The sequence below is a fragment of the Aquarana catesbeiana genome, linkage group LG13 (assembly GCF_042186555.1).
Source record: "Aquarana catesbeiana isolate 2022-GZ linkage group LG13, ASM4218655v1, whole genome shotgun sequence".
NCBI lineage: Eukaryota > Metazoa > Chordata > Amphibia > Anura > Ranidae > Aquarana > Aquarana catesbeiana.
The window spans coordinates 46,205,094-46,229,858 of record NC_133336.1 but is presented as its reverse complement, the minus strand read 5'-3'; the positions used below and the strand labels follow the sequence as shown (position 1 = coordinate 46,229,858).

Sequence of the window (24,765 nt, the reverse complement as noted above, 5' to 3'; positions counted from 1 at the left end):
CTGACATGCCACATTTAGCATGTCATTTTTTTGGGGGGGGGGGCTGTACCTAGTTTTGCCAGGTACCCAGCTCCCACTTCCTGCTCAGGTCGCCTCGCAGCCTAGGCACCTCCTCCTTTCCCCCTCACTCTCTGCAATCTGTCACAGGTCCCAGAAGATTGCCTGGCCACTAAGAGAGCGCAGCGTGACTCGCGCAGTGCAAACCGGGCTGTCACAGCCGGGTGCCCACACTTGCAATGCCGGTGCCGCAGAGAATAGGGGGAGAGGAGCGAGGCATCGGTCGGCCTCATTGCTTGGCCGTGGGACAGGTGAGTGTCTGTTTATTAAAAGTCAGCAGCTACACTTTTTGTAGCTGCTGACTTTTAATAAACTTACAAACGAGTGCAACTCCACTTTGGGTAACCTCTTCATTTTCAATATGAGACTAGCATGCAAAAAAAAAAAAAAAAACAGATAATCATTCGTCCAATATTCTCATCGCCTGTATGACCCCTAAAACTATGTTTGGGGTTAATCTAATTTTTTATTTGTTTTTGAAATAATAAAAAAAGAAATTAAAATATGCAAATAACAATGAAATAATAAAATTAAATAATATAAATAATTGTAATGTATTCTTTTGTTTTCGAGCATGCATGCTCTTTTTTCTTTTTTTTTTTTTGGACTGATAATTTTACGATCTGGTATCATACAAGAAAAATTTTCTTGCCTGTAAATTTCATATGACCTGTCCAGATTAGCTGTGGAAAGCGGTGTACTAACGATCAGATTATCGCAGGATCACTCCAAAAGCGCTATTTTTCATCCAATTTAGGCTAGGCTTAAGATTGTGTCTCTCTCAAAGTGAAACTCCATATTGAACTGTCAGGAGAAAGGAGCACTTCTCTTACTTTTTTAGCTGCATGTGTAGTCTAAAGCCTCGTACACACGATCGGATTTTCCGACGGGAACTGTGTGATAACAGGCTGTTGGCGGAAAATCCGACCGTTTGTACGCTCCATCAGACAATTGTTGGCCAACTTTCCGTGGACAAATGTTGGATGGCAGGTTTATAAGTTTTCCGCGGACAAATGTCTGTTGTTGGATTTTCTGAGCGTGTGTAAACAAGTCCGTCAGACAAAAGTCCAAAGTACAAACACGCATGATCGGAAGCAAGGACGAGCCAGAGGGCGGTTGGTCTCATAAACTAGAGTTTGTAATGGAGAATTAACATTCGTGACGCGGCAAATTATGAAATCTCGAAATGCAGCGCACAATTCTCTTCTTCTTTAATGGGATAATAATGAAGCTGCTTTGCTGGTGATACTGATGGAGTTATTGCAAACACATTTTCAAAGCTTTTTTTTTTCTAGTGATATCAAGAATAATATTATTATGTTTTTTATTTGTGCAAGTTACCACAACACCATTATCTCATAGTTTTTAAGATCAAAGATACAACTATGTTGGTGTCCCTTGTCAATTTTACATTGTATTTTTTTTAAATGTAACTGCCTACTCCCAAACTGTCATTTGAAGTAAAACACATAGCCAAGTATTATTCTACACATTTTTTTTATTGTGCATTAAAAAAAGAAAACAAATAAAATTAGACATGCTATCTGCCAATAGAACTTAACCAAAAGGTGCATTCTATGCATCCAAAAATATAGAAAATATACCAAATCAAATAATTTTTATTCAACCAAAAAATAAAATAAAAGCCTCATGCATGTGTCCTGCTTCTTAATATAAGGGGTCAACAATGACAAGAGTTGGTGAAAGCAGAGGTCCGTGATCCGGAGATAATTCCGAAAATCATCCGGATTATTCTCCTGGAGCTCCCGCAGCAAAGGCATATGACATAATTGGTCACGATTAATAAAGCAACCAATTTTTGGTCCAAGAACTCCTCCTCCTCCTGTTCCCAGACTGGACGAGTCAAAGCAATAACTCCAAGGCCAGTAATAAATAACACTCCTCCGATTAAGCAACATGTCTGGTTGACGAATGGCCGTTCAGATACGAACTGAAAAGCACGAAATGAAAAACGCGAAATGAAAAGCGCAAATCAACACTCACCAATCTTCTACTAACACGAAATTAGCAGAAGGAGCCTAAAGGGTGGCGCTAAAGAGCTGAAAAACCACATAGTATGTCACTACGTTCGTGTTTGTTGGCCGACAATTCCTTGCCGTTTGTATGCAAGACAAGTTTGGACCAACGCCCTTCAGACAAAAGTCCACGGTTTTGTCGGCGGAAAATCCGATCGTGTGTACGAGGCTTTAGCTTCATTAATCAGATCTGTAAGCAAAGGAGTGTAGAGTTCCTTCTGCTGACTGGAAACCATAAATATGATATGTTTATATGCTAATAGTTATGTGCAAAAAAAAAAAAAAAAGAAAACCATATACATAAAAAAAACCTTATATGTTCAACTTAGAGAGAGCTGACATGCTCTATTGTCGCACTGTTGTCAGAGCTGTAAGGAAGAAGGTGGCTCAGAGGTCAAGTATAACACTTAAACAGAACAATGACACGTTAGCCACAACCTCTCATCATCCTGTGACCCAATCTGTGAATACAGCAAGTAAGGAATACTGTGTTGATATCTTTAAGTTTAATATGCTTCTATATCTTGGTGAATAAATGTATTATTAGGCTGAAATCCGAAAATCCAGAAATTTTAAAATTCAAATATTTGTTATGTTCACTGACAGTCAAATTTGAAAGGAAACTCCAATACCTATCATTTAATAGTTAGTAATAGTTAAGTTATTAAGTTATTATTATTTCAGTTATTTCAGATTTCTTCCAGAAGCGCATTTGTGAGGTCAGGAACTGATGTGGATGAGAAGGCCTGGCTCAAATTCTTCACTCTAATTCATCCCAAAGGTGTTCTATCGGGTTGAGGTCAGGACTATATGCAGGCCAGTCAAGAACCTCCACACCAAACCACCAAACTCGCTCATCCATGTCTTTATGGACCTTGCTTTGTGCACTGGTCCAAATCATTTGGTAGAGGGGGGATCATGGTGTGGGGTTGTTTTTCAGGGGTTGGGCTTGGCCCCTTAGTTCCGGTGAAGGGAACTCTTAAAACGTCAGCATACCAAGACATTTTGGACAATTTCATGTTCCCAACTTTGTGGGAAATAGTATGGAAATGGCCCCTTCCTGTTCCAGCATGACTGCACACCAGTGCACAAAGCAAGGTCCATAAAGACATGGATGAGTGAGTTTGGGGTGGAGGAACTTGACTGGCTTGTACAGAGTCCTGACCTCAACCCAATAGAACACCTTTGGGATGAATTGGAGCGGAGACTGTGAGCCAGGCCTTCTCATCCAACATCAGAGCCTGACCTCACAAATGCTCTTCTGGAAGAATGGTCAAACATTCCCATAGACACACTCCTAAACCTTGTGGACAGCCTTCCCAGAAGAGTTGAAGCTGTTATAACTGCAAAGGGTGGGCCAACTCAATATTGAACCCTATGGACTTAGACTAGGACGCCATTAAAATTCATGTGCGTGTAAAGGCAGGTGTCCCAATATTTTGGGGGGTTCTAGTGTTGCTGGAGTGGATCTTTTGGTGGTGGGTGTGGTATTTTGTTGCGGGTGGTCCATTGTTGCTGTGTGTGGGGTCTATTGTTGTGTGGGGGAATCTATTGTTTCTGGGGTGGAGTCTATTGTTGGGTGGGGGAATCTATTGTTTCTGGGGTGGAGTCTATTGTTGGGTGGGGTCTATTGTTGCTGGGATGGAGTCCATTGTTCCTGGAGGAGTCTATTGTTGTGTGGGGAATCTATTGTTGCTGGGGGGGGGGGGGGTCTGTTGTTGCTGGCTGCAGGAGATCTAGTTTACTGCTTTTTTTGTTATTAACAATTTCCATGCAAATTATTTAGCACCACAAAATGATACTTGGTTCTGTATTCTCTAAATGGGGCGTTACTGGGAGGTGGGTAGGGTGTGGAACCAAGGAACGAAGCTCAGAGGTGGGTAGGGGGCAGAGACAAGGGGTGACTCTGAAAGGGGGAGTTCCTTCACCCATTCTCTGGGAAAAAAAGCCCTGATAGTTGGCCATAGACAACTTAAATTTCATCTGATTTCTGCTGTATCGCTTGAAATTCAAGCCATGGGTCGCCTTGCAAGCACCACCCAGCTAAAAACAAAGTTGATTTAAAAATTGACTGAGCTGGGTGGAAAGTTAAGCATGAAGTGTCATTGAGAAAATCAAGCTGTGTGTAACAACCTTAAAAAGAGGTTGACACTTTGAAGATAATGGGCATCCAATATGGTTGATCTTATCCTATCTCAGAGATGCATTTAACAAGCTGAATTTGTTGTGTCAAATTCACCAACCACTATAATTAATAAAAAAGACATAAATATGAAACAAACATGTTCCTCCAAGCGCCTTAAGCACCCCTCAGCTGCGGCAGAATCTGTTTGCCTTCAGGCTCTCTTTCTCTGATTGAAAGTTCTGCAGAGCTGTCTATACACAGCAAGGAAAAGGACGGGGGGGGGGGGGGTCAAACCTCTGGCTCATTCAGCTATCTATGTAAATGATAGCTTGAGCTACTAACAGAAGTGCTAAGAAAATATTGTGAAAAGGAGCCAAGAGCCCATCTACTGGCTGTATACAAAATTACTAAATATTTTTACACAATATTTTATATTTACCCCACTAAATTAATATATATTTCTAAATGTTTTTTAGACCTGCCTATATTACATTAAAAATGTATCTATCTATCTATCTATCTATCTATCTATCTATCTATCTATCTATCTATCTATCTATCTATCTATCTATCTATCCACCCCTCAAGTTTTTGTAAATATTTTCTTCCATCTTTTCATGTGACAACACTGAAGAAAGGACACTTTGCTACAATGTAAAGCAGTGAGTGTACAGCTTATATAACCGTGTAAATTTGCTGTCCCCTCAAAATAACTCAACACACAACCATTAATGTCTAAACTGCTGGCAAAAGAAGTGAGTACATCCCTAAGTGAAAATGTCCAAATTGGGCCCAAAGTGTCAATATTTTGTGTGGCCATCATTATTTTCCAGCACTGCCTTAACCCTCTTGGGCATGGAGTTCACCAAAACCTCACAGGTGGCCACTGGAGTCCTCTACCACTCCTCCATGACGACATCGCAGAGCTGGTGGATGTTAGAGACCTTGTGCTCCTCCACCTTCAGTTTGAGGATGTCCCACAGATGCTCAATAGGGTTTAGGTCTGGAGACATGTTTGGCCAGTCCATCACCTTTACCCTCAGCTTCTTTAGCAAGACAGTGGTCTTCTTGGAGGTGTGTTTGGGGTTGTTATGTTGGAATACTGCCCTGCAGCCCAGTCTCCGAAGGGAGGGGATCATGCTCTGCTTCAGTATGTCACAGTGCATGTTGGCATTCATGGTTCCCTCAATGAACTGTAGCTCCCCAGTGCCGGCAGCACTCATGAAGTCCCAGACCATGACACTCCCACCACCATGCTTGACTGTAGGCAAGACACACTTGTCTTTGTACTCCTCACCTGATTGCCATGACACACGCTTGACACAATCTGAACAAAATAAGTTTATCTTGGTCTCATCAGACCACAGGACATGGTTCCAGTAATCCATGTCCTTAGTCTGCTTGTCTTCAGTGAACTGTGTGCGGGCTTTCTTATGTATCATCTTTAGTAGAGACTTCCTGCTGTAACAATAGGCCATGTAGACTAATTTGATGCAGTGTGCGGCGTATGGTCTGAGCACTGACAGGCTGACCCCCCACCCCTTCAACCCCCCACCCCTTCAACCTCTGCAGCAATGCTGGCAGCACTCATACGTCTATTTCCCAAAGACAACCTCTGGCTATGACGCTGAGCACGTGCACTCAACTTCTTTGATCGACCATGGCAAGGCCTGTTCTGAGTGGAACCTGTCCTGTTAAACCGCTGTATGGTCTTGGCCACCGTGCTGCAGCTCAGTTTCAGGGTCTTGGCAATCTTCTTATAGCCTAGCCCATCTTTATGTAGAGCAACAATTCTTTTTTTCAGATCCTCAGAGAGTTCTTTGCTATGAGGTGCCATGTTGAACTTCCAGTGACCAGTATGAGAGAGTGAGAGCGATAACACCAAATTTAACACACCTGCTCCCCATTCACACCTGAGACCTTGTAACACCAAGTCACATGACACCGTGGAGGGAAAATGGCTAATTGGGCCCAATTTGGACATTTTCACTTAGGGGTGTACTCACTTTAGTTGCCAGCGGTTTAGACATTAAAGCAGAGTTCCACCCATTTAAAAGTCAGCAGCTACAAAAAGTGTAGCTGCTGACTTTTAATTTTCACACACTCACCTGTCCCACAGTCCAACAATGCAGGTGTATGAAGCCCCCCGCTCCTCTCCCCGGTGCCGGCATTCTAACTGGGCACCCGGCTGTGGCTTCACAGTCGGGCACGCACAGCGAATGCGCAAGCCGCGCTGCCTGCTGTGAATGGCTGCGCAATCTTCTGGGACCTGTGACGTGTCCCAGAAGATTTCAGGGAGGGAGGGGGGAGAGGTGATCTTCCTTCCAACACTGCTGCGCCAGGGGAGGAAGTGGGAGCTGGCTGTCATGTCAAAACAGGGTACCCCCCCCCCACTCCCCCCAAAAAAATGACATGCCAAATGTGGCATTTCAGGGGATCACCAGCACTTAAAAAGGAAGTTCCATTTTTGGGTGGAACTCTGCTTTAATAGTGTGTTGAGTTATTTTGATGGGACAGCAAATTTACACTGTTATACAAGCTGTACACTCACTACTTTACATTGTAGCAAAGTGTCATTTCTTCAGTGTTGTCACATGAAAAGATAGAATAAAATAGTTACAAAAATGTGAGGGGTGTGTGTGTGTGTGTGTGTGTATATATATATATATACACACAACCACTGCACAGCTTACAGTCCCCTGCTGACCGGGATGATGGGACGGGAAGTCAGTTTTGTTTTGGAACATATTTCCCCCACTATGTTACCTTCACTATAAATACCATTCATTCTAAATGAAGTCCTTCCTTAAACACTTAAATTTTTTTCTTCATTGTTATTAAAAGTCCTTTCACATAAACTGCGCTGCTATCATTTAATCACGGAAAGTGTTTCATTTAAACCCCCCACTGGTGATATGATTTCAAAGTATGATCATTGTTTGTTGTAGAAGTCCGTTTTTTCCAAGTACATTGGCTTGTGTTCAGTCCAAAAAATAGCTGAATTTCCATTTCCATTTCCTCTGTGTGACACCAAGAAATTTAGGCAGATGTCCCCTAGCGTGTAAGAACCACAAGTGCTTAAAACCCAGTAACACTGACCTACAAACAGGTGGAAACAGCTTAAAGGAGAGCGGAACTAAACACTCTCAAACAACAATCCTTATGCTATTAGCTTTAGTAAATATATACCGTGTGTCCCCAAAAATAAGACCTACCCTGAAAATAAGCTCTACTGTGATTTTCAGGGAGGGCTGCAATATAAGCCTTACCCTGAAAATAAGCCCTAGTTGAAAGTGTTTGTAAAATCCTAACATGCACTGTATTACAGTATTATATAATGTAAACTATGTATGTTTCTGTAATATATTTGCGATAAATACCCTTGTTACAGTGCCGCTCTGCGCTCAGCTGATCCCCCGCTGCTCTCCTCCTCTTCTCCCAGCTGTCAGCGGGGGACCTCGGGCCCCCCCCCCACAGTGCTCGGAGCCGGGAAGACAGATCAGACGGGCCATGGAAGGGCAGAGCGCCACTCAGCTGATCCCCCCGCTGCTCTCCTCTTCTGCCAGCTGTCAGCGGTGCATCTCGGACCCCCCTGCTGTGCTCGGAACAGGGAAGACCAATCAGGCGGGTCACAGGAGCGCTATAAGAATGTAATTATCACAAATAGATTACCGAAACATGCGCAGTTTACATTATGTAATACTGTAATACAGTGCATTTTAGGATTTTACAAGCACTTACCAGTTCCACTGGCCACTGGGGATTCCTGACAGGCGGGGAGAGAGATGGGGAGAGAAGACTAGAAGACAGCACATAATAAGCCCTACCCTGAAAATAAGCCCTACTGGGTCTTTTGTTGCCAAAATTAATATAAGACCTGGGCCTATTTTCGGGTAGGAAGGTATATTGTTTCCCCCCTTTTTTTTTTTTGCATTTCTTCATTTACTAATTGGTTTCTAGCACACCTTCTTGCCTTCATGCGCTAGAAATGCTGGGGGGGGGGGGGGGGTTTCACAAAAAGCGCTAATGTCTCCCCGAAAAAAAAAAATCTGCCATTTCTTAGGGGAGGAGGGGAGGTGTGGGCATAGCAGCTGTGCCGACTCCAATTCTTAGAGCTAAAGCATCAAGAGCCGGGCTTGTGAAAAGCCTGTGATGGCCGTCTTACGGGAATGCAATAAAACTGTCAGATGTAAATAATAGAGAGAAACCCAGAAGATGAAGATGTCATTCCACTCCTTGGACCTAACTCATAGTGTGCCTTCACTTTTTCCAAACGGACTGAATTTTTGGAATTCATCTTGAACTGCTTAAGGACCGTCCCACGTACATACTGTATACTGTGGCAGGGTGGCCCTTGAGCACAAAACCGTGTGTACGTGATTCCTTCTTCGGGGTCTGGGACATCGCCGGGGACCAGCTCCTGCTGTGATTGGACGCGATTGACCCCGGGAACCCGGTGATCGTTCGTAGAGAGGCAGGTCAGCGGTCTGCCTAAGTAAACAAGGCAGATCGCCGTTCTACTAGTAAGAAAGACAGAGATCTTGTGTTTCTGCTAAGCAGGAACACGAATCTCTGTCTTGCTTCAGTTAAGCACATCCCCCCAGTTAGAAAGCACTCATAGGGAACACAGTTAACCCTTTGATCGCCTCTGATGTTAACCTCTTCCCTGCCAGTGTCATTTATACAGTGACCGTGCATTTCTTTTTAGCACTGATCACTCTATTGGTGTCACTGGTCCCCAAAAAGTGTCAGATTTGTCCGCGCAAAGTCGCAGTCACGCTAAAAATCTCTGATCGCCACCATTACTAGTAAAAAGAATTTAAAAAATAAAAAGTCCATAAATCTATCTCTTAGTTTTTAGATGCTATAACTTTTGCGCAAACTTATTGGGATTTTTTTTACCAAAAAGATGTAGCAGAATGCATATTGTCTTAAACTGATGAAGAAATTCGTTTTTTGTTTTTTTTTTATATTGGATATGTTTTATAGCAGAAAGTAAGAAATATTGGGGTATTTTTTCAAAATTGCTGGTCTTTTTTTGTTTATAGTGCAAAAAATAAAAACTGCAGAGATGATCAAATACCACCAAGTTTCAGTGCAATTGTCAGTTAAGCAAAGCACTTCAGTATTGCAAAAAATGGCCTGGTCAGGAAGGGGGGTAAAACCTTCCAGAGCTGAAGTGGTTAAAGACAAGTTACTTCCTGTCAATACAAGAAGTAATAGGAAATTTCATTGGCAGGGACAGAGACTACAACAAAACATTTATTTCCAGTAAAATTGATAGAACCTCTGTGAGTTTATAGTAACTGAATTGATATTCTTGCTCTATTACCCCTTCTCCCCTATTTTTTTTTTTTTTTGTGCTGTAACAAGGATAGGAAATTAGGTAATCCATTAAAAAAATAAAATAAAATAAAAAAATAAAATAAATCTATAAATAAAATAAAAAAAAAAAAAAAAAATGAAATCCAGAAATAAAAACTTGACAGATGTTTGCCCATCCTAATTCTAGCTAAAAACCCTACTTACCAACATTATGGACCTGATCCCAAGACCCTGTTAACGCTGCCCACAGATCCGATTTCATCTGCCCACTTTCCAGGTGGGCACACACAAATCATGCCAACTTTCCTGCTTGGTCCAACCCAGCCGCCCCCGTCTTTAAATATGTAGGAACTCCCCATTACGACCACCTTCCTGTATGGTCTGTCCAGGCCCAACCTCTACATATGCAGGGGCCCCCCATTTAGGGCCCTGAAACCTGCAGCTAATTCTTTTTTTGTTACCACGCATGTTCTCTAACTCAAATAAGGTTGATGCTGATAGCTCTGGCAACAGAATCGTCAGGACGGAGGGTCAAGATACAGGTCTCTCCTGGAAAATTCAAGACAGTTGGCATCTTTGCAAAACTTGAAAAAAATGGTTTTGGCTGGAGTTGGGCTTTAATATGTGCTGCTTAAACAGCTATTGAAAAAATCTTTATCTCGTACCTGTCTAGAAGCCAGGGTGAGGAGAGGGCTTCCCTTACACCCCTGGTCCAGACGTCTCTGGCTGTTAGTGAATTAGAGGACAAGGAGTGGCTCATGCACACGTTGCTGCAAACATGCATGAACAAGCAATTGGCTAACAAGGACCCTCGTTCTGTGTGCTGACAATCTTATTCACTTTCTTGGACCAGAAAACACGCCCAAGATAAAATGATGTGTAGAGGCTTTTTCTACAATCTGCTTAGGGCAGACCATGAATGTTAACTTCTCTAATTGAAAAGAATGGAAAATGAGTTGAATTTTCAGCATGTGCCAAGTTACAACAATGCACATTAGCAGCATACTAAACAAATGGGTCCTCAAAAAGGAAAAATGGACTCAGAGAGACTGTGCATGGAGTAGATAGGATGGCGTTTAATTCAATGAATTGCTCAGGGATTATATGATGTAATATATACTGGACTGGCTTTTCCAGACCAATATGCCTGTACATTGACAGTCTTCAATGTTGTTCAATCCACCAAAAAACAATATTTAACTATTCGACCATTTAAAGTGTATGTCTGTGCAAAATGAATACATATTAGTATATGTGCAATACATAGAGAAGAATATATATTTACCTGCTAGAATTCCAGTGAGCTTCCAACTTCCTGTTGTCTGATAATGGTGCCTCTGCTACATTGAAGTCCCAAGAAGAGTTGTCAGCCCTGTCTGAGTTGTCCCCTGCTGAACTACAGAACATCTCCCATTATGTTATAGAGATCACAAGGGGGGGTTGGGTGTTCCACATGTATTACTTTCTTCAAATCCAGCAGTTATTACTATACACATCACAATCAAACCTGCTGTCACACCCCTAAACTCTTCCAAAGCCCTTGTCCCCCAAGCCTGAAATGTGGGACTCTTAAAGTGACAGTCAATGATATCCTTAAAGTGGATGTAAACTCGAAATTTTTTTTTCTTTTTTTGACGTCATAATGTAGAGTATAAGATTTCCTATCATTTGAGCTTAGTCTTACCACAAAGAGTTAATCCAGCTCTGAGCGGACAGCCAATCTGCGGGTATGGCGAACCCGATGTCCGTCGGGACCCGCTGATCTTTCCGAAGATCAGCAGAACAGCGGTCTGCCTATGTAAACCAGGCAGATTGCCGTTCTTTGAGAAAGTAAGACAGAGATCTTGTGTTTCTGCTAAGCAGGAACACGGATCTCTGCCTTCCCACAGTAAATGCACCCCCCCCATACAGATAGAAAACACTCCCAGGAAAACACATTTAACCCTTTGATCGCCTCAATGTTAACCCCTTCCCAGCCAGTGTCATTAGTACAGTAACAGTGCATTTGTTTTAGCACTGATCACTGTATTAGTGTCACTAGTTCCCAAAAAGTCAGTCAGGTGTCCGATTTGTCTGCCGCAGTCCCGCTAAACATCGCTGATCACCGCCATTACTAGTAAAAGGAAAAAAACATTCCGTAAATCTATCTCATAGTTTGTAGACGCTAAAACTTTTGCGCAAACCAATCAATATACGCTTCTTGGAATTTTTTAGCAAAATTATGTAGCAGAATACAAATTACCCTAAATTGATAAAGAAATTAGATTTTTTACATTTTTTATTGGATTAGTTTCATAGCAGAAAGCAAAAAAATATATTGTTTTTTTTTTTTTTTCAAAATTGGCGCTCCTTTTTTTGTTTATAAAAAAAAAAAAGTAAAAAACGCAGAAGTGATCAAATAATACCAAAAGAAAGCTCTATTTGTGGGGTAAAACGGACATCAATTTAATTTGGGTACAGTGTCGCACAACCACGCAATTGTCAATCAAGATAATACAGTGCGGTGTCACAAAAAATGGCCAACAATGGCGCAAAAAATGGTCTGGTTATGAAGGGGGGTAAATAATCCATACGCATCTACTACTAAACGGCCCTTTGATTTTTTTATGAAAAAAATCTTGTAATGTCCTCCATGAGCCCCAAACCTGTCCTTTTCCCCCCTCACTTTCATTCATTAGGAATGAGCAGGTTATTTGTGGTCATGTGCACTATGCTGAGCACACTACAAATCTCATAGTCCAAAATTCATCTCGGGAGCAAGCAAGAGAAGGTGGCTACATTCCTACAGACAATGGGACCATAGAGAATGAACGTAGAAACTAGGGTGACCACATTTCCAAACTGCCATTCAGGGACACCCTCCCTGCCCCCCTTCCCAAAAAAGATGGGGGGGTTGGGGGAATGTAGTCTCGGGGTTGACGGGGAATTTGGCGGCGGGGGTGATTTGTCGGGCGAATGCCTGGTGTTGTACTACATTGTAATATATAATGAAATTGTTCAACTCACCAAAATGTAGAATCAGTGAGGACCCTGAGCTTGTCACTTGCCACCTGATGCAGTGTGCCACTTGCCACTGTTGCCTGCCCCCAGATGCAGCTTATCACTTGCCACCATTGTCTGCCGTCAGATGTAGCGTTTCACTTGCCACCAGATGCAGTGTGCCACTTGCCACCCATTGCCTGCCACCAGATGCAGCGTTTCACTTGCCACCATTTCCTGATGCTAGATGCAGTGTGCCTCTTTTCACCCATAGCCTGCCACCAGATGCAGTGTGCCACTTTCCACCCATAGCCGCCACCAGATGCAGTGTGCCACTTTCCACCCATAGCCGCCACCAGATGCAGTGTGCCACTTTCCACCCATAGCCGCCACCAGATGCAGTGTGCCACTTTCCACCCATAGCCGCCACCAGATGCAATGTGCCACTTGTCACCTATAGCCTGCCACCAATCCAGCACACTGGAGCCCTGGGAAAGTGAACGCCTCTCCCGCCGCTGGCTGCTGATGTGACTCCTCACATGCGGGGGCCGGGGGGGGGTTTACATCTTCAGCTCTGAGGGGTTCATGCTGGGACCTGTAGTCCTTCACTTTTGGGGGGTCACATGCCCCAAAAGTGAAGGACTACAAGTCCCAGCATGAACCCCTGATATCCAAGGATGTGATCCCCCCCCCAAATTGAAGGACTACAGGTCCCAGCATGGACCCCTGATATCCAAGGATGTGATGCCCCCCCCCCCCAATTGAAGGACTACAGGTCCCAGCATGGACCCCTGAGAATTAAGGGTTTGACCCCATAGATTTCACATGCTAATGCTGGGACCTGTAGTTCTTCACCGATGGGGGGGGGCATCACATCTTCAGTTCTGAGGGGTTCATGCTGGGACCTGTAGTCCTTCACTTTTGGGGGGGTCACATCTCAGTATGAACCCTGTCCTGATATCTAAGGATGTGTCCTCCTTCCATCCCTCCAAGGGTGTAATCTCATCTGTCAGTGTCCTCTCCCCTTCTGCAGGCCCCTTATCTGCCTACTGTCCTCTTATCAGGCTAGCTCCAGGCTAACACACACCAGGAGCTCCTGTGAAATGCTGACAGTTCAGCACATAACTCTGGCTGCTGGGGGAGAGCTGACTGAAGATTTTAACCCTGACCTGTCATGGTGAGTGCTTTGGATTTACTTGCCTTTCTACAAAACGTATCTCTCCTTTGTGCACTTCTGCATGCTGCTGGCTGAACGATGCAGGGAGGAGGTGGGTGGAGCTAATCAGTGAGCGCTGAGGAGGAAGTTAAATCCTCCCCACTGGGAATGCTGGGGCTCTGTCTCTCTCCTCCTCGTGACGTCACTGGTTGCTAGATGCGAGGCGGGCAGCGACTAGCAACCATTTGGGCACTGAGCCAACGGCTCATGTAAAAGGGGTCCACCACAGGCTGTCAGTGAGTGACAGCAGCGATGCGAGGAATATTTTAGAGGACATCAGATCAGTCCAGAGCCAGGGGGCAATTCCGGGACACTGTATTGTCCCTGAATGAGGGTGCCCGGAACCCGGGATAGAGCTGCCAATTGCGGGATTGTCCTGGGCAATCCGGGACACGTGGGCACCCTAGTAGCCACCCTCTAACTGGAAGTCAGATCACATCAGAAAAAGAAGGAACTTGTAGGAGGATGAGAGCAATAGAAGGGAATTTTTTTTTTGAGTAAAGAATACATACTTGAATAAAAAAACATTTAAACCAGAGTTTAGTGTCACTTTAAATTTGACACACAAGTTACGATCTGATTGTACCATCTACTTTAGATCTACCACCAACTATTTAGTGCAAGGGCCCAGCGGATTGAATAAAGATTGACTGCATAGTTTATGAAGGCCCTCATGTTACAAAGGTTTGGTAAAACTAAAGTTGATTGTGTTGGAAATGCAACAGCATGTACTATGCACTACAAACTATAGATGGCGCTGTAGTGATATACTAGTGTCTGAGTGTTTATGCTGCACAGGAAGGAAGTTTGTTTTTTTTTTCTCTGCTCTCTCCTGTAATACTGTTCTTATACATGTATGCTGTTTTCCAAAGCAAGTAAAGCTGAATTCTACAATACTCAAGATCTCAGTGCTTCATTTTATTGCATAACCAGCAGATTGTATTGTCAGATTGTAAAGTGTATAGTGACCTTAAAGCAGAGTTCCAGCCTCAAAAACTTTTATTTTTTAAAGTCAACAGCTACAAATACTGTAGCTGGTGACTTTTAATAAGGACACTTACCTGTCCAGGGATCCCGCAATGTGGGCCCCCGAAATCGATTCGTCCGTGTGCTCAGGTGCAGTCGCGGCCATTGCAACTAAGGGAAACCAGCAGTGGAGCCTTCGCGTTTCACAGCCGGTTTTCTACTGCGCATGCGCAAGTCGCGTGGCGCTCTCTGAATGGCCCCGTTGTCTTCTGGGACACGCACAGATCTCAGAAGGCAGCGGGGGGGGGGAGCGGAGGGCCCAAGGCAGAAGAGGAAATTACGCATATAAAAATATATATATATCAAATAACGATGGGGGTGGTTTTTAGTTTAAGACCTAGTTGCATAGTTGAAAGGAGCTCCGCTTTAAGGGCATGTTTGATTGCATACAATTTGCATAGTTTAGGTAAGTCCTCGTATTACATAGTTTTGATAAATCTAAAGTTGACTGTACAAAGATGGCTTCATTCATACCATGTCAGTCCATTGTGGTGCATTAAAGCGGGGTTCCACCCAAATTTTGAACAATATCTGTATGTATTCTCTTCCTTGTCTAGATGCTGACATGCTGTTTAAAAAAATTTAAATCGCCGTAATTACCTTTTATTTTTCTATTCTTCTTTGCACTTCCTGGTTCTCCTCCCGTGGGAGTAGGCGTGTTTCTAGCCTCTCCCAGACTCCTGGGAGCTAGTCTCAGGCTTCCCAGGATGCCACTGAGCATGTGCGGGAACGAGCGGTGAATGCTGGGAGCACAGCATTCACCACATCCAGGAAATAAATGCTTGTGGGCTTCAAATGCCCACAATGAAGATGGAAACCGCCTGCAGTGAATAATATAAGTTATTCTTTCCGACGAAATCTGACACAGGTGGACATATTACACACAATATGTGAGTATGTAATGCTGAGAAGAAAAGTCTGTGAATGAACTCAAAAAAAAAAAAAAACGATAGATAGGTGGACCCCCGCTTTAAGGCAGCCCATTCAGTTGAACTGGCATCCAACATACCACAACTGTAAGAAAACTGGACCTGATGCACTTTTACCAATGCACTGCACTGTGTGTTACCATGTTTTTGCAGTGCATTGGGGTGCCATTTAAAATTATTGGCATCGCAGTGCGCAGTGCGCAATGTGCCATGCATGCATGAATTGTTACTGCAAAATGCAAGGTTGCCTTTCTACTTGTGACATTGTATGTGGTAAAAGAACATAATGTGTTCCCAGAGAGCTAAAACTTGAGAAAAAAAAACTGTTTTCTTGCTTAAATGACAAGTTTATTTTTTGTAAAGGACACAGATTTATGTGATGTTTATAAAAACGTCATTCCTGTGAGCCGGAATATGTGGAAATGTGGTTATTTTAATGGCTTTTTTGTGTTTTTTTTTTATTGGAATTTTATTATTGCATAAATAATTCAGTGTCATTGTTACATCCTGAGTTTGAAAACAGCATTTTTGTCATTGCATACTTATCTTCTGTGCAATGCTAGCTTTGACCAATCCTCATAAAAAGTGTTTTTTTCTCAATGTCAGAAAGGGAATTTATATTATTGCATCAAAGGTAATTATTAATCATTTTGTCTTTTTAAAATTATATAGTGTGTGTGTGTGTGTGTGTGTGTGTGTGTGTGTGTGTGTGTGTGTGTGTGTGTGTGTGTGTGTGTGTATGTATGTACAGTCAGGTCCATAAATATTGGGACATCGACGCAATTCTAATCTTTTTGGCTCTATACACCACCACAATGGATTTGAAATGAAACGAACAAGATGTGCTTTAACTGCAGACTTTCAGCTTTAGTTTGAGGGTATTTACATCCAAATCAGGTGAACGGTGTAGGAATTACAACAGTTTATATATGTGCCTCCCACTTTTTAAGGGACCAAAAGTAATGGGACAATTGGCTGCTCAGCTGTTCCATGACCAGGTGTGTGTTATTCCCTCATTATCCCATTTACAAGGAGCAGATAAAAGGTCCAGAGTTAATTTCAAGTGTGCTATTTGCATTTGGAATCTGTTGCTGTCAACTCTCAATACGAGATCCAAAGAGCTGTCACTATCAGTGAAGCAAGCCATCATTAGGCTGAAAAACAAAACAAACCCATCAGAGAGATAGCAAAAACATTAGGTGTGGCCAAATCAACTGTTTGGAACATCCTTAAAAAGAAAGAAAGCACCGGTGAGCTCAGCAACACCAAAAGACCCGGAAGACCACGGAAAGCAATGACCAAGTCAATCACCTGACCTGAATATGATTAAGCATGCATTTCACTTGCTGAAGACAAAACTGAAAGGAAAATGCCCCAAGAACAAGCAGGAACTGAAGACAGTTGCAGTAGAGGCCTGGCAGAGCATCACCAGGGATGAAACCCAGCATCTGGTGATGTCTATGCGTTCCAGACCTCAGGCTGTAATTGACTGCAAAGGATTTGCATCCAAGTATTAAAAAGTGAAAGTTTGATGGATGATTGTTAATCTGTCCCATTACTTTTGGTCCCTTAAAAAGTGAGAGGCACATATACAAACTGTTGTAATTCCTACACCGTTCACCTGATTTGGATGTAAATACCCTCAAACTAAAGCTGAAAGTCTGCAGTTAAAGCTCATCTTGTTTAGTGTATAGAGCCAAAAAGATTAGAATTGTGTCGATGTCCCAATATTTATGGACCTGACTGTATAATATATATATATATATATATATATATATATATATATATATATATATATATATATACAGTTGCAAAAAAGTATGTGAACCCTTTTGGAATGATATGGATTTCTGCACAAATTGGTCATAAAATGTGATCTGATCTTCATCTAAGTCACAACAATAGACAATCACAGTCTGCTTAAACTAATAACACACAAAGAATTAAATGTTACCATGTTTTTATTGAACACACCATGTAAACATTCACAGTGCCGGTGGAAAAAGTATGTGAACCCTTGGATTTAATAACTGGTTGAACCTCCTTTGTCAGCAATAACTTCAACCAAACATTTCCTGTAGTTGCAGATCAGACTTGCACAACGGTCAGGAGTAATTCTTGACCATTCCTCTTTACAGAACTGTTTCAGTTCAGCAATATTCTTGGGATGTCTGGTGTGAATCGCTTTCTTGAGGTCATGCCACAGCATCTCAATCAGGTTGAGGTCATTACTCTGACTGGGCCATTCCAGAAGGCGTATTTTCTTCTGTTTAAGCCATTCTGTTGTTAATTTACTTCTACGCTTTGGGTCGTTGTCCTGTTGCAACACCCATCTTCTGTTGAGCTTCAGCTGGTGGACAAATGGCCTTAAGTTCTCCTGCAAAATGTCTTGATAAACTTGGGAATTCATTTTTCCTTTCGATGATAGCAATCCGTCCAGGCCCTGACGCAGCAAAGCAGCCCCAAACCATGATGCCCTCACCACCATACTTCACAGTTGGGATGAGGTTTTGATGTTGGTGTGCTGTGCCTCTTTTTCTCCACACATAGTGTTGTGTGTTTCTTTTTTTTTTTTCCACTTCAGCGAAAATTTTTCTGAGAGACATTATTTCAACTTTATATGTCAAACTTTATCTCTTCTCATTTTTCACATCATTGTGGATTGTTTCGTCACATCTTTATTGTTTTTCCCTTCTAGGATATTATTTAATAATCTTAAAAATCGACGACAAAAACGCCTCCTATAAATATGAACCCACTATTATCTTATTCTCTCTCAGTCCCTCTTGTTTCCCCCCACCCCCCCTCCCCCTCCCCTGTGTTTGGTCCGTTCCTTTATGTTATTTATTTATCCACTTGGCTCTGCACCTATTCTTTCTTTTATCTTATCCAAATAAATGTCTGAGACTTTGTATTTTTTCCAACTTTCCCATCTACTATTATCCCTTTTCTCTCCTCCTTCCATTTTGTAGTGATAATCTATTTCCTTTAGCCAGTTTCTAATATCTGGTTTTCCACTTTTTAGCCAATTCTTGGAAATTAAGGCCTTGGCCGCATTCAGGAGGTTAGGTACTATTGATTTTCTATATTGTTTCTTAGGTTTATTATAGATATGGAAGAGGCAAGTCCAGATGTTTTGTTCTATTTCTTCTTCAGTTATTTCTTTTATATTATTTAACACTTCCTTCCAGTACTCCATTATTATTGGGCATTCCCACCATATGTGTATGATCGTTGCTATTTGGCCACATTTTCTCCAACACAAAGAGGTTTTGTCTTGATGAAATCTGTGTATTCTTACTGGGGTCATATACCATCTTGATACTAGTTTATAATTCATTTCAATAGTCTTCATGTCCCAGGCCTTATTATATCCCATTTCTATCATTTTTTCCACTTTTTGATTATCTATTTTTATATTCATTTCTTTTTCCCATTGATTTATGTATTCTGGTCTTTCTTGTGCTTCCAAATCTGTCAGTATACTATAAATTTTTGATGTTCCGTTTTTCAATGGTATTTCATTGCTACATAGCTTTTCCAGTGCGGTTAATTTCGTTTCGTCTCTCAGTGGGTGTAGTATTGTGCTTACTAAGTGCCTTAGTTGATTATAATTCCATTCATTCATCTTCCATCCATTCCTTTCCTCTATTTCTACTCGTGTTCTTATTTTGCCATTTCTAGTGATATCTTTCAATTGTGGGTTACGTATTCCTTGAATTCCAAATATTTCCTTCCCAGGGGTGAAGAAATTCGATCCTGTGAGTGCTAATAGTGGTGAATTATATTTCCATTCATTCTTTAAGTGAATGGTGTCCCAAATTTTAAATACATTTTTTGTTATTTCGTGTGTGTCAGTGTCCAATATTCTATATTTCCGTGGAATCCAAATATTCTTATGTAATGTGACTCCGCTTATTATGTTTTCCATTTCCACCCATTTTTTTTAAATTTTTCTCATTTGTCCACTCTAACATTCGTGTTAAAACTATGGCTTTATAGTACCTACTTATATCTGGAGCAGCCAGACCTCCGTGCTCCTTTTTCCTTGTAATAAGCGTGTATTTGATTCTTGGTTTTTTATTAAACCATATGTATTTTAACAAAATTGTTTTAATTATTTTAAAAAAGCTCTGCGGGATCTTTACTGGTAGCATCTGTAATCTGTAATTTATTTTGGGTAATATCATCATCTTGAACATATTTATTCTTCCAATCCATGAAAGTGGCTGTATTCTTAACTTTTTCATTTCTTCTTTGACCTCATTGATCAATGGGATAAAATTTGCCTGGTAAATTTTTTCGACTCTAGGAGTTATTTTAATTCCAAGGTAATTTAGTTCTTTTACCCACATAAATGGGAATTCTTTTTGTAAAAACTGAACTTCCTTTTTCTCTAGTCCTATGTTTAATATTTCCGTTTTTATTGGATTAATTTTGAAGTTTGACAGTTCTCCGTATTTTTTTATTTCTTTCAATATGTTTGGGAGTGACACTCTTGGGTTGGATACGTACATCAAGATGTCGTCCGCGTAAGCTGCGATCTTATGCTCTTTTCCTCCTAGTCTCGCTCCTTCTACCTCTTTGTTATTGCGGAGTGTTGCTAATAATGGTTCTAAAGCCAATACGTATAATAGTGGAGACAGTGGACAGCCTTGCCGTGTTCCGTTCTGCAACTTAATTTTTGGAGAGAGTCTACCGTTTACTTTTACGACTGCTGTCGGGCCATTATACAAATTTGTTATCCACTTCATCATTTTTGTCCCGATACCCAAGTGCCGCAATGTATCCATCATGAAACCCCAGTCTACCCTGTCGAATGCTTTTTCTGCATCCAATGACAGGAATAGAACTGGGGTCTCATTCTGCACCTTCTTGTGCAACATCAGTAATGATTTTAGGCTGTTGTCCCGCCCCTCTCTCCCCGGGACAAAACCAGTCTGGTCCGGGTTGATCCACTGTGGGATTAGTTTTTTTATCCTAGTGGCCAGGATCTTAGAGTACAGCTTCGTATCAGCGTTCAGTAGGGCTATTGGCCTGTAGCTTGAGCAGTTAACTTTGTCTTTCCCTTCTTTTGGTAGTATTGTAATGTGAGCTAGTAGCGATTCACTTCTTATTTCTTCATCTTCCCCTAAGGAATTCATATATTCTAATAGTTTTGGAGTCAGCTGTTCTTCAAATTTTTTATAGTATTTGACCGTGAACCCGTCTGGTCCTGGACTTTTTCCTACGGGAGTTTCCTTTAATGCCAGTTTTACCTCTTCTTGCGTAATATTTTTTTCCAATTCTTCTAGTTGGTCTATTTTTATTTTTGGTAAATTTGCTTTTTTTAGATATTCTTGTATCCTCTTTGTTCTTGTATTCGCTTCTTTCCAACTTTCCTGTCCTTTTATTGCATATAGGGAGCTGAAGTATTTTTGAAATGTTATCGCTATATCTGTAGTTTTATTTACCACTTCTCCTTTTTCATTTTTGATCTTCTCAATGTAATTCAAAGACTTCTTTTTTTTTACCAAATTTGCTAGGTATTTTCCTGGTTTGTTACCCCATTTGTATTTTTCTTGTACTACTCTGTTGTACTCCTTCCTTTCTTCTTGTTCCATCCAGTCTTTTAATTGCTCTCTCTTTTGAGATAATAGGCCAAAAATTTTGTTGTTTACTTGATTTTTGTGTTTTCGTTCCAATTCATAAATTTCTTTAATTATTTGTTGCATGTTTGTTTTCCTTTCCTGTTTTTTTCTTGCCCCTATGGCTATTAATTTGCCCCTAATAACAGATTTATGCGCCTCCCATATAGTTGCTTTCGATACCTCTGGTGTATCGTTTTCCTCGTTGTGTGTTTCTTCCAAACAACTCAACTTTGGTTTCATCTGTCCACAGAATATTTTGCCAGTACTGCTGTGGAACATCCAGGTGCTCTTGTGCAAACTGTAAACGTGCAGCAATGTTTTTTTTGGACAGCAGTGGCTTCCTCTGTGGTATCCTCCCATAAAATCCATTCTTTTTTAGTGTTTTACGTATCGTAGATTCGCTAACAGGGATGTTAGCATATGCCAAAGACATTTGTAAGTCTTTAGCTGACACTCTAGGATTCTTCTTCAACTCATTGAGCAGTCTGCGCTGTGCTCTTGCAGTCATCTTTACAGGACGCCCACTCCTAGGGAGAGTAGCAGCAGTGCTGAACTTTCTCCATTTATAGACAATTTGTCTTACCGTGGACTGATGAACAGCAAGGCTTTTGGAGATACTTTTATAACCCTTTCCAGCTTTATGCAAGTCAACAATTCTTAATCGTAGGTCTTCTGAGAGCTCTTTTGTGCAAGGTATCATTCACATCAGGCAATGCTTCTTGTAAAAAGCAAACCCAGAACTGTGTGTGTTTTTTTATAGGGCAGGGCAGCTGTAACCAACACCTCCAATCTCATCTCATTGATTGGACTCCAGTTGGCTGACACCTCACTCTAATTAGCTCTTGGAGATCTCATTAGTCTAGGGGTTCACATACTTTTTTCCACCTGCACTGTGAATGTTTACATGGTGTGTTCAATAAAAACATGGTAACATTGTTGTGACTTAGATGAAGATCAGATCACATTTTATGACCAATTTGTGCAGAAATCCATATCATTCCAAAAAGGGTTCACATACTTTTTATTGCAACTGTATATATATATATATATATATATATATATATATATATATATATATATAATATGTGTGTATATATAAATACCGTATGTTTTCACTTTTTATAATCCTTTGTTGCATTTCAGTGCTGCTGATCTCTTTGCAGCCACACCCTTTGTCCAAATGCCTAAAAGTCTAGCAATGGCCGCATGGCATTTGTCAGGGCAGGTTTCCTGATGGTGACAACAATGAACCATTACTGGGTAATGTGTGTTGAAATGGCCACTTGTAGTTACCATCAGAAGCAGGGGCATATCTACAAGGGGTTGCAGCCCAGCCCCATACTCTAGAGAGCCTGTGCGACTCCCCTGTACACATGAACACGAGAGGGTGGTGGGGACAGCAAATAGAGGAACTGATCCCCTCCATTTTCCTTCTGCATATGCTAAAAGCCTGCTCCTCCTTTTCTCCCACAGGCATTCAGCGGCTGCAAGAGGAAAATAGAGGGGATCGGTTCCTCTATATGCTGCCCCTCTTATCCAGCTTCTTCTTCTTTGTCCCCCCCCAGGGATGTGTCAGAATGGAGAGTGTGGAAGACATGTTTACCGGCCCCCTCTTTTTCTGAATGTACAGAGTTAGTGATCAGAACCAATCACTGACTCTGGCCATTCATAACTTAAGCACAGTAAACTGTGTTTACTATGCCTCAATTTGTGAATGAACAGGAAGCACTGTACAGAACTATTCCTGTTCATTCATTCTGTACTGCTGAAGCTGCAGAGATGGAGATTGAGGGCTGTGTGCTCAATCTCCTTTCTCTGTCTCAAAGGTGAAACATCAGAGGTGTCTAGATCCTTTAAGATGTTTAGACCCCTGATAATTCACCAAAGCCGCCCAACGGGGTTCCTAAAAAAATGTAAAAAATATTAAAAAGTAACAATGTAAAAAAAAAATACAATAGTAAAATGATATAAAAGAAAAAAAAACAAAAATAAAAAAACTACTGACGACAGTGGCAGAACTACCAGGGTTGCAAGGCCTCTTGCTACTGGACCCTGGCTTTCCACCACCAGGCTCAGAGGGAAAGGCCCTGCCTGGGAGTTTGGAGGGACCTTCATGGTTTCTTGCACCAGGGCCCTGAAGGTTCTAATTATGTCTCTGATCAGAACTCTGCGTGACAACTCAGGGACAGATCGTTGTCACCTTATCAAGAGTATTGTCAGCCTGAACAAGGACATTCATGATCACCAGGGATTATTGTAATTAAAACCTCATCCTGCCACATAACGCATGTATGCAGAGGCAGGAAAAGTAGGCTTTAAAGCAGGGGTCTCAAACTGGTGGCCCTCCAGCTGTTGCAAAACTACAAGTCCCATCAGGAATTGCAAGGTTGACAGTTACAAGCATGACTCCCACAAGCACAGGCATGATGGGACTTGTAGTTTCGCAACAGCTGGAGGGCCGCCAGTTTGAGACCCCTGCTTTAAAGCCCATGGCGTTCTGTTGAGAGCACACTCACTGCATGCTCCCAGCATGTAGACTACGCTCTCTCTAACACAACTCCTGATCAAGACAAGCTCCGGATCATGTGACAGGTATGAGAGCCAGGTCACAGCGGTCATGTGATTGGAAAGCTGCTTCACCTCCCGGGAACAAAACCCACTTAAAGGGCAGTTGTCAGGAAGGGGCTAATAATATGGGAACTTACTTTTGCAGTTACATTTACATGTTAAAGCTTACATGAGATTTTAACTCTTCCCTACTATGTCCAAAACTATTAAAACACTTTGCCTGGAGTGCTACTTTTACGCTGATTCCTATGCAAAAGTGTAAAAAGTGCCCAATTTATGCAAACATGTACAGATGTTTTATTGTCATTTAATCTCAGCAAGAGACTTTCCTATCTACAGCATATTTGAACCAGCCACACACATTACAACTGAGTTGCACAATCTGCACACCAATGATGTCATTGGGCTCAGAAAATTTTATTCAGCCGTACAAGCAAAACAACTCCTCCCCACCTGGAGATGCTCTCCATGTTACTAAGACACCCCAACTCTCTATCATACTCCCTATGATTAAGCCTGTAAGGGTGAAACATGGAAGAAAGGGACGGTCTTTAGGAGGGGAAGACTTGCATTTTTTGTATGGTTGAATAAAATTTGCTGAGCCCAGTGACATCATTAGTGTGCAAACTTTATTCATCGGCATTGCATCTCCATGGAGTGCAGGAAGAGTGGAAGCTGGGAGCAATGGTTCTTCTACAAATCACTGGTTGTAATCTGTTGTACCATGACCTACCAACAACCACACTTCATTGTCAAACATATTGGGACGCCTGCCTTTACACGCATATGAACTTCAATGGCATCCCAGTCTTAGTCCGTAGGGTTCAATATTGAGTTGGCCCACCCTTTGCAGCTATAACAATTTCAACTCTTC

The 24,765-nt window shown here is 41.8% G+C and overlaps 1 protein-coding gene across 3 annotated transcripts in view; it reads left to right on the top strand.

The window, feature by feature from the left end:
- LOC141117245 (B2 bradykinin receptor-like) overlaps window positions 1–24,765 on the top strand; it is a 106,191-nt gene that overhangs the window by 73,852 nt on the left and 7,574 nt on the right. The window contains exon 1 of one of the 3 annotated variants that reach the window (XM_073609987.1): window positions 13,574–13,699. The exons of the other annotated variants lie outside the window; for them this stretch is intronic. Within the exon in view, the coding sequence (XP_073466088.1) occupies window positions 13,697–13,699 (3 nt within the window). The 5' untranslated portion in view covers window positions 13,574–13,696. Of the gene's footprint in view, window positions 1–13,573; window positions 13,700–24,765 lie in introns of those variants that run through there. 3 annotated transcript variants of the gene reach the window in all.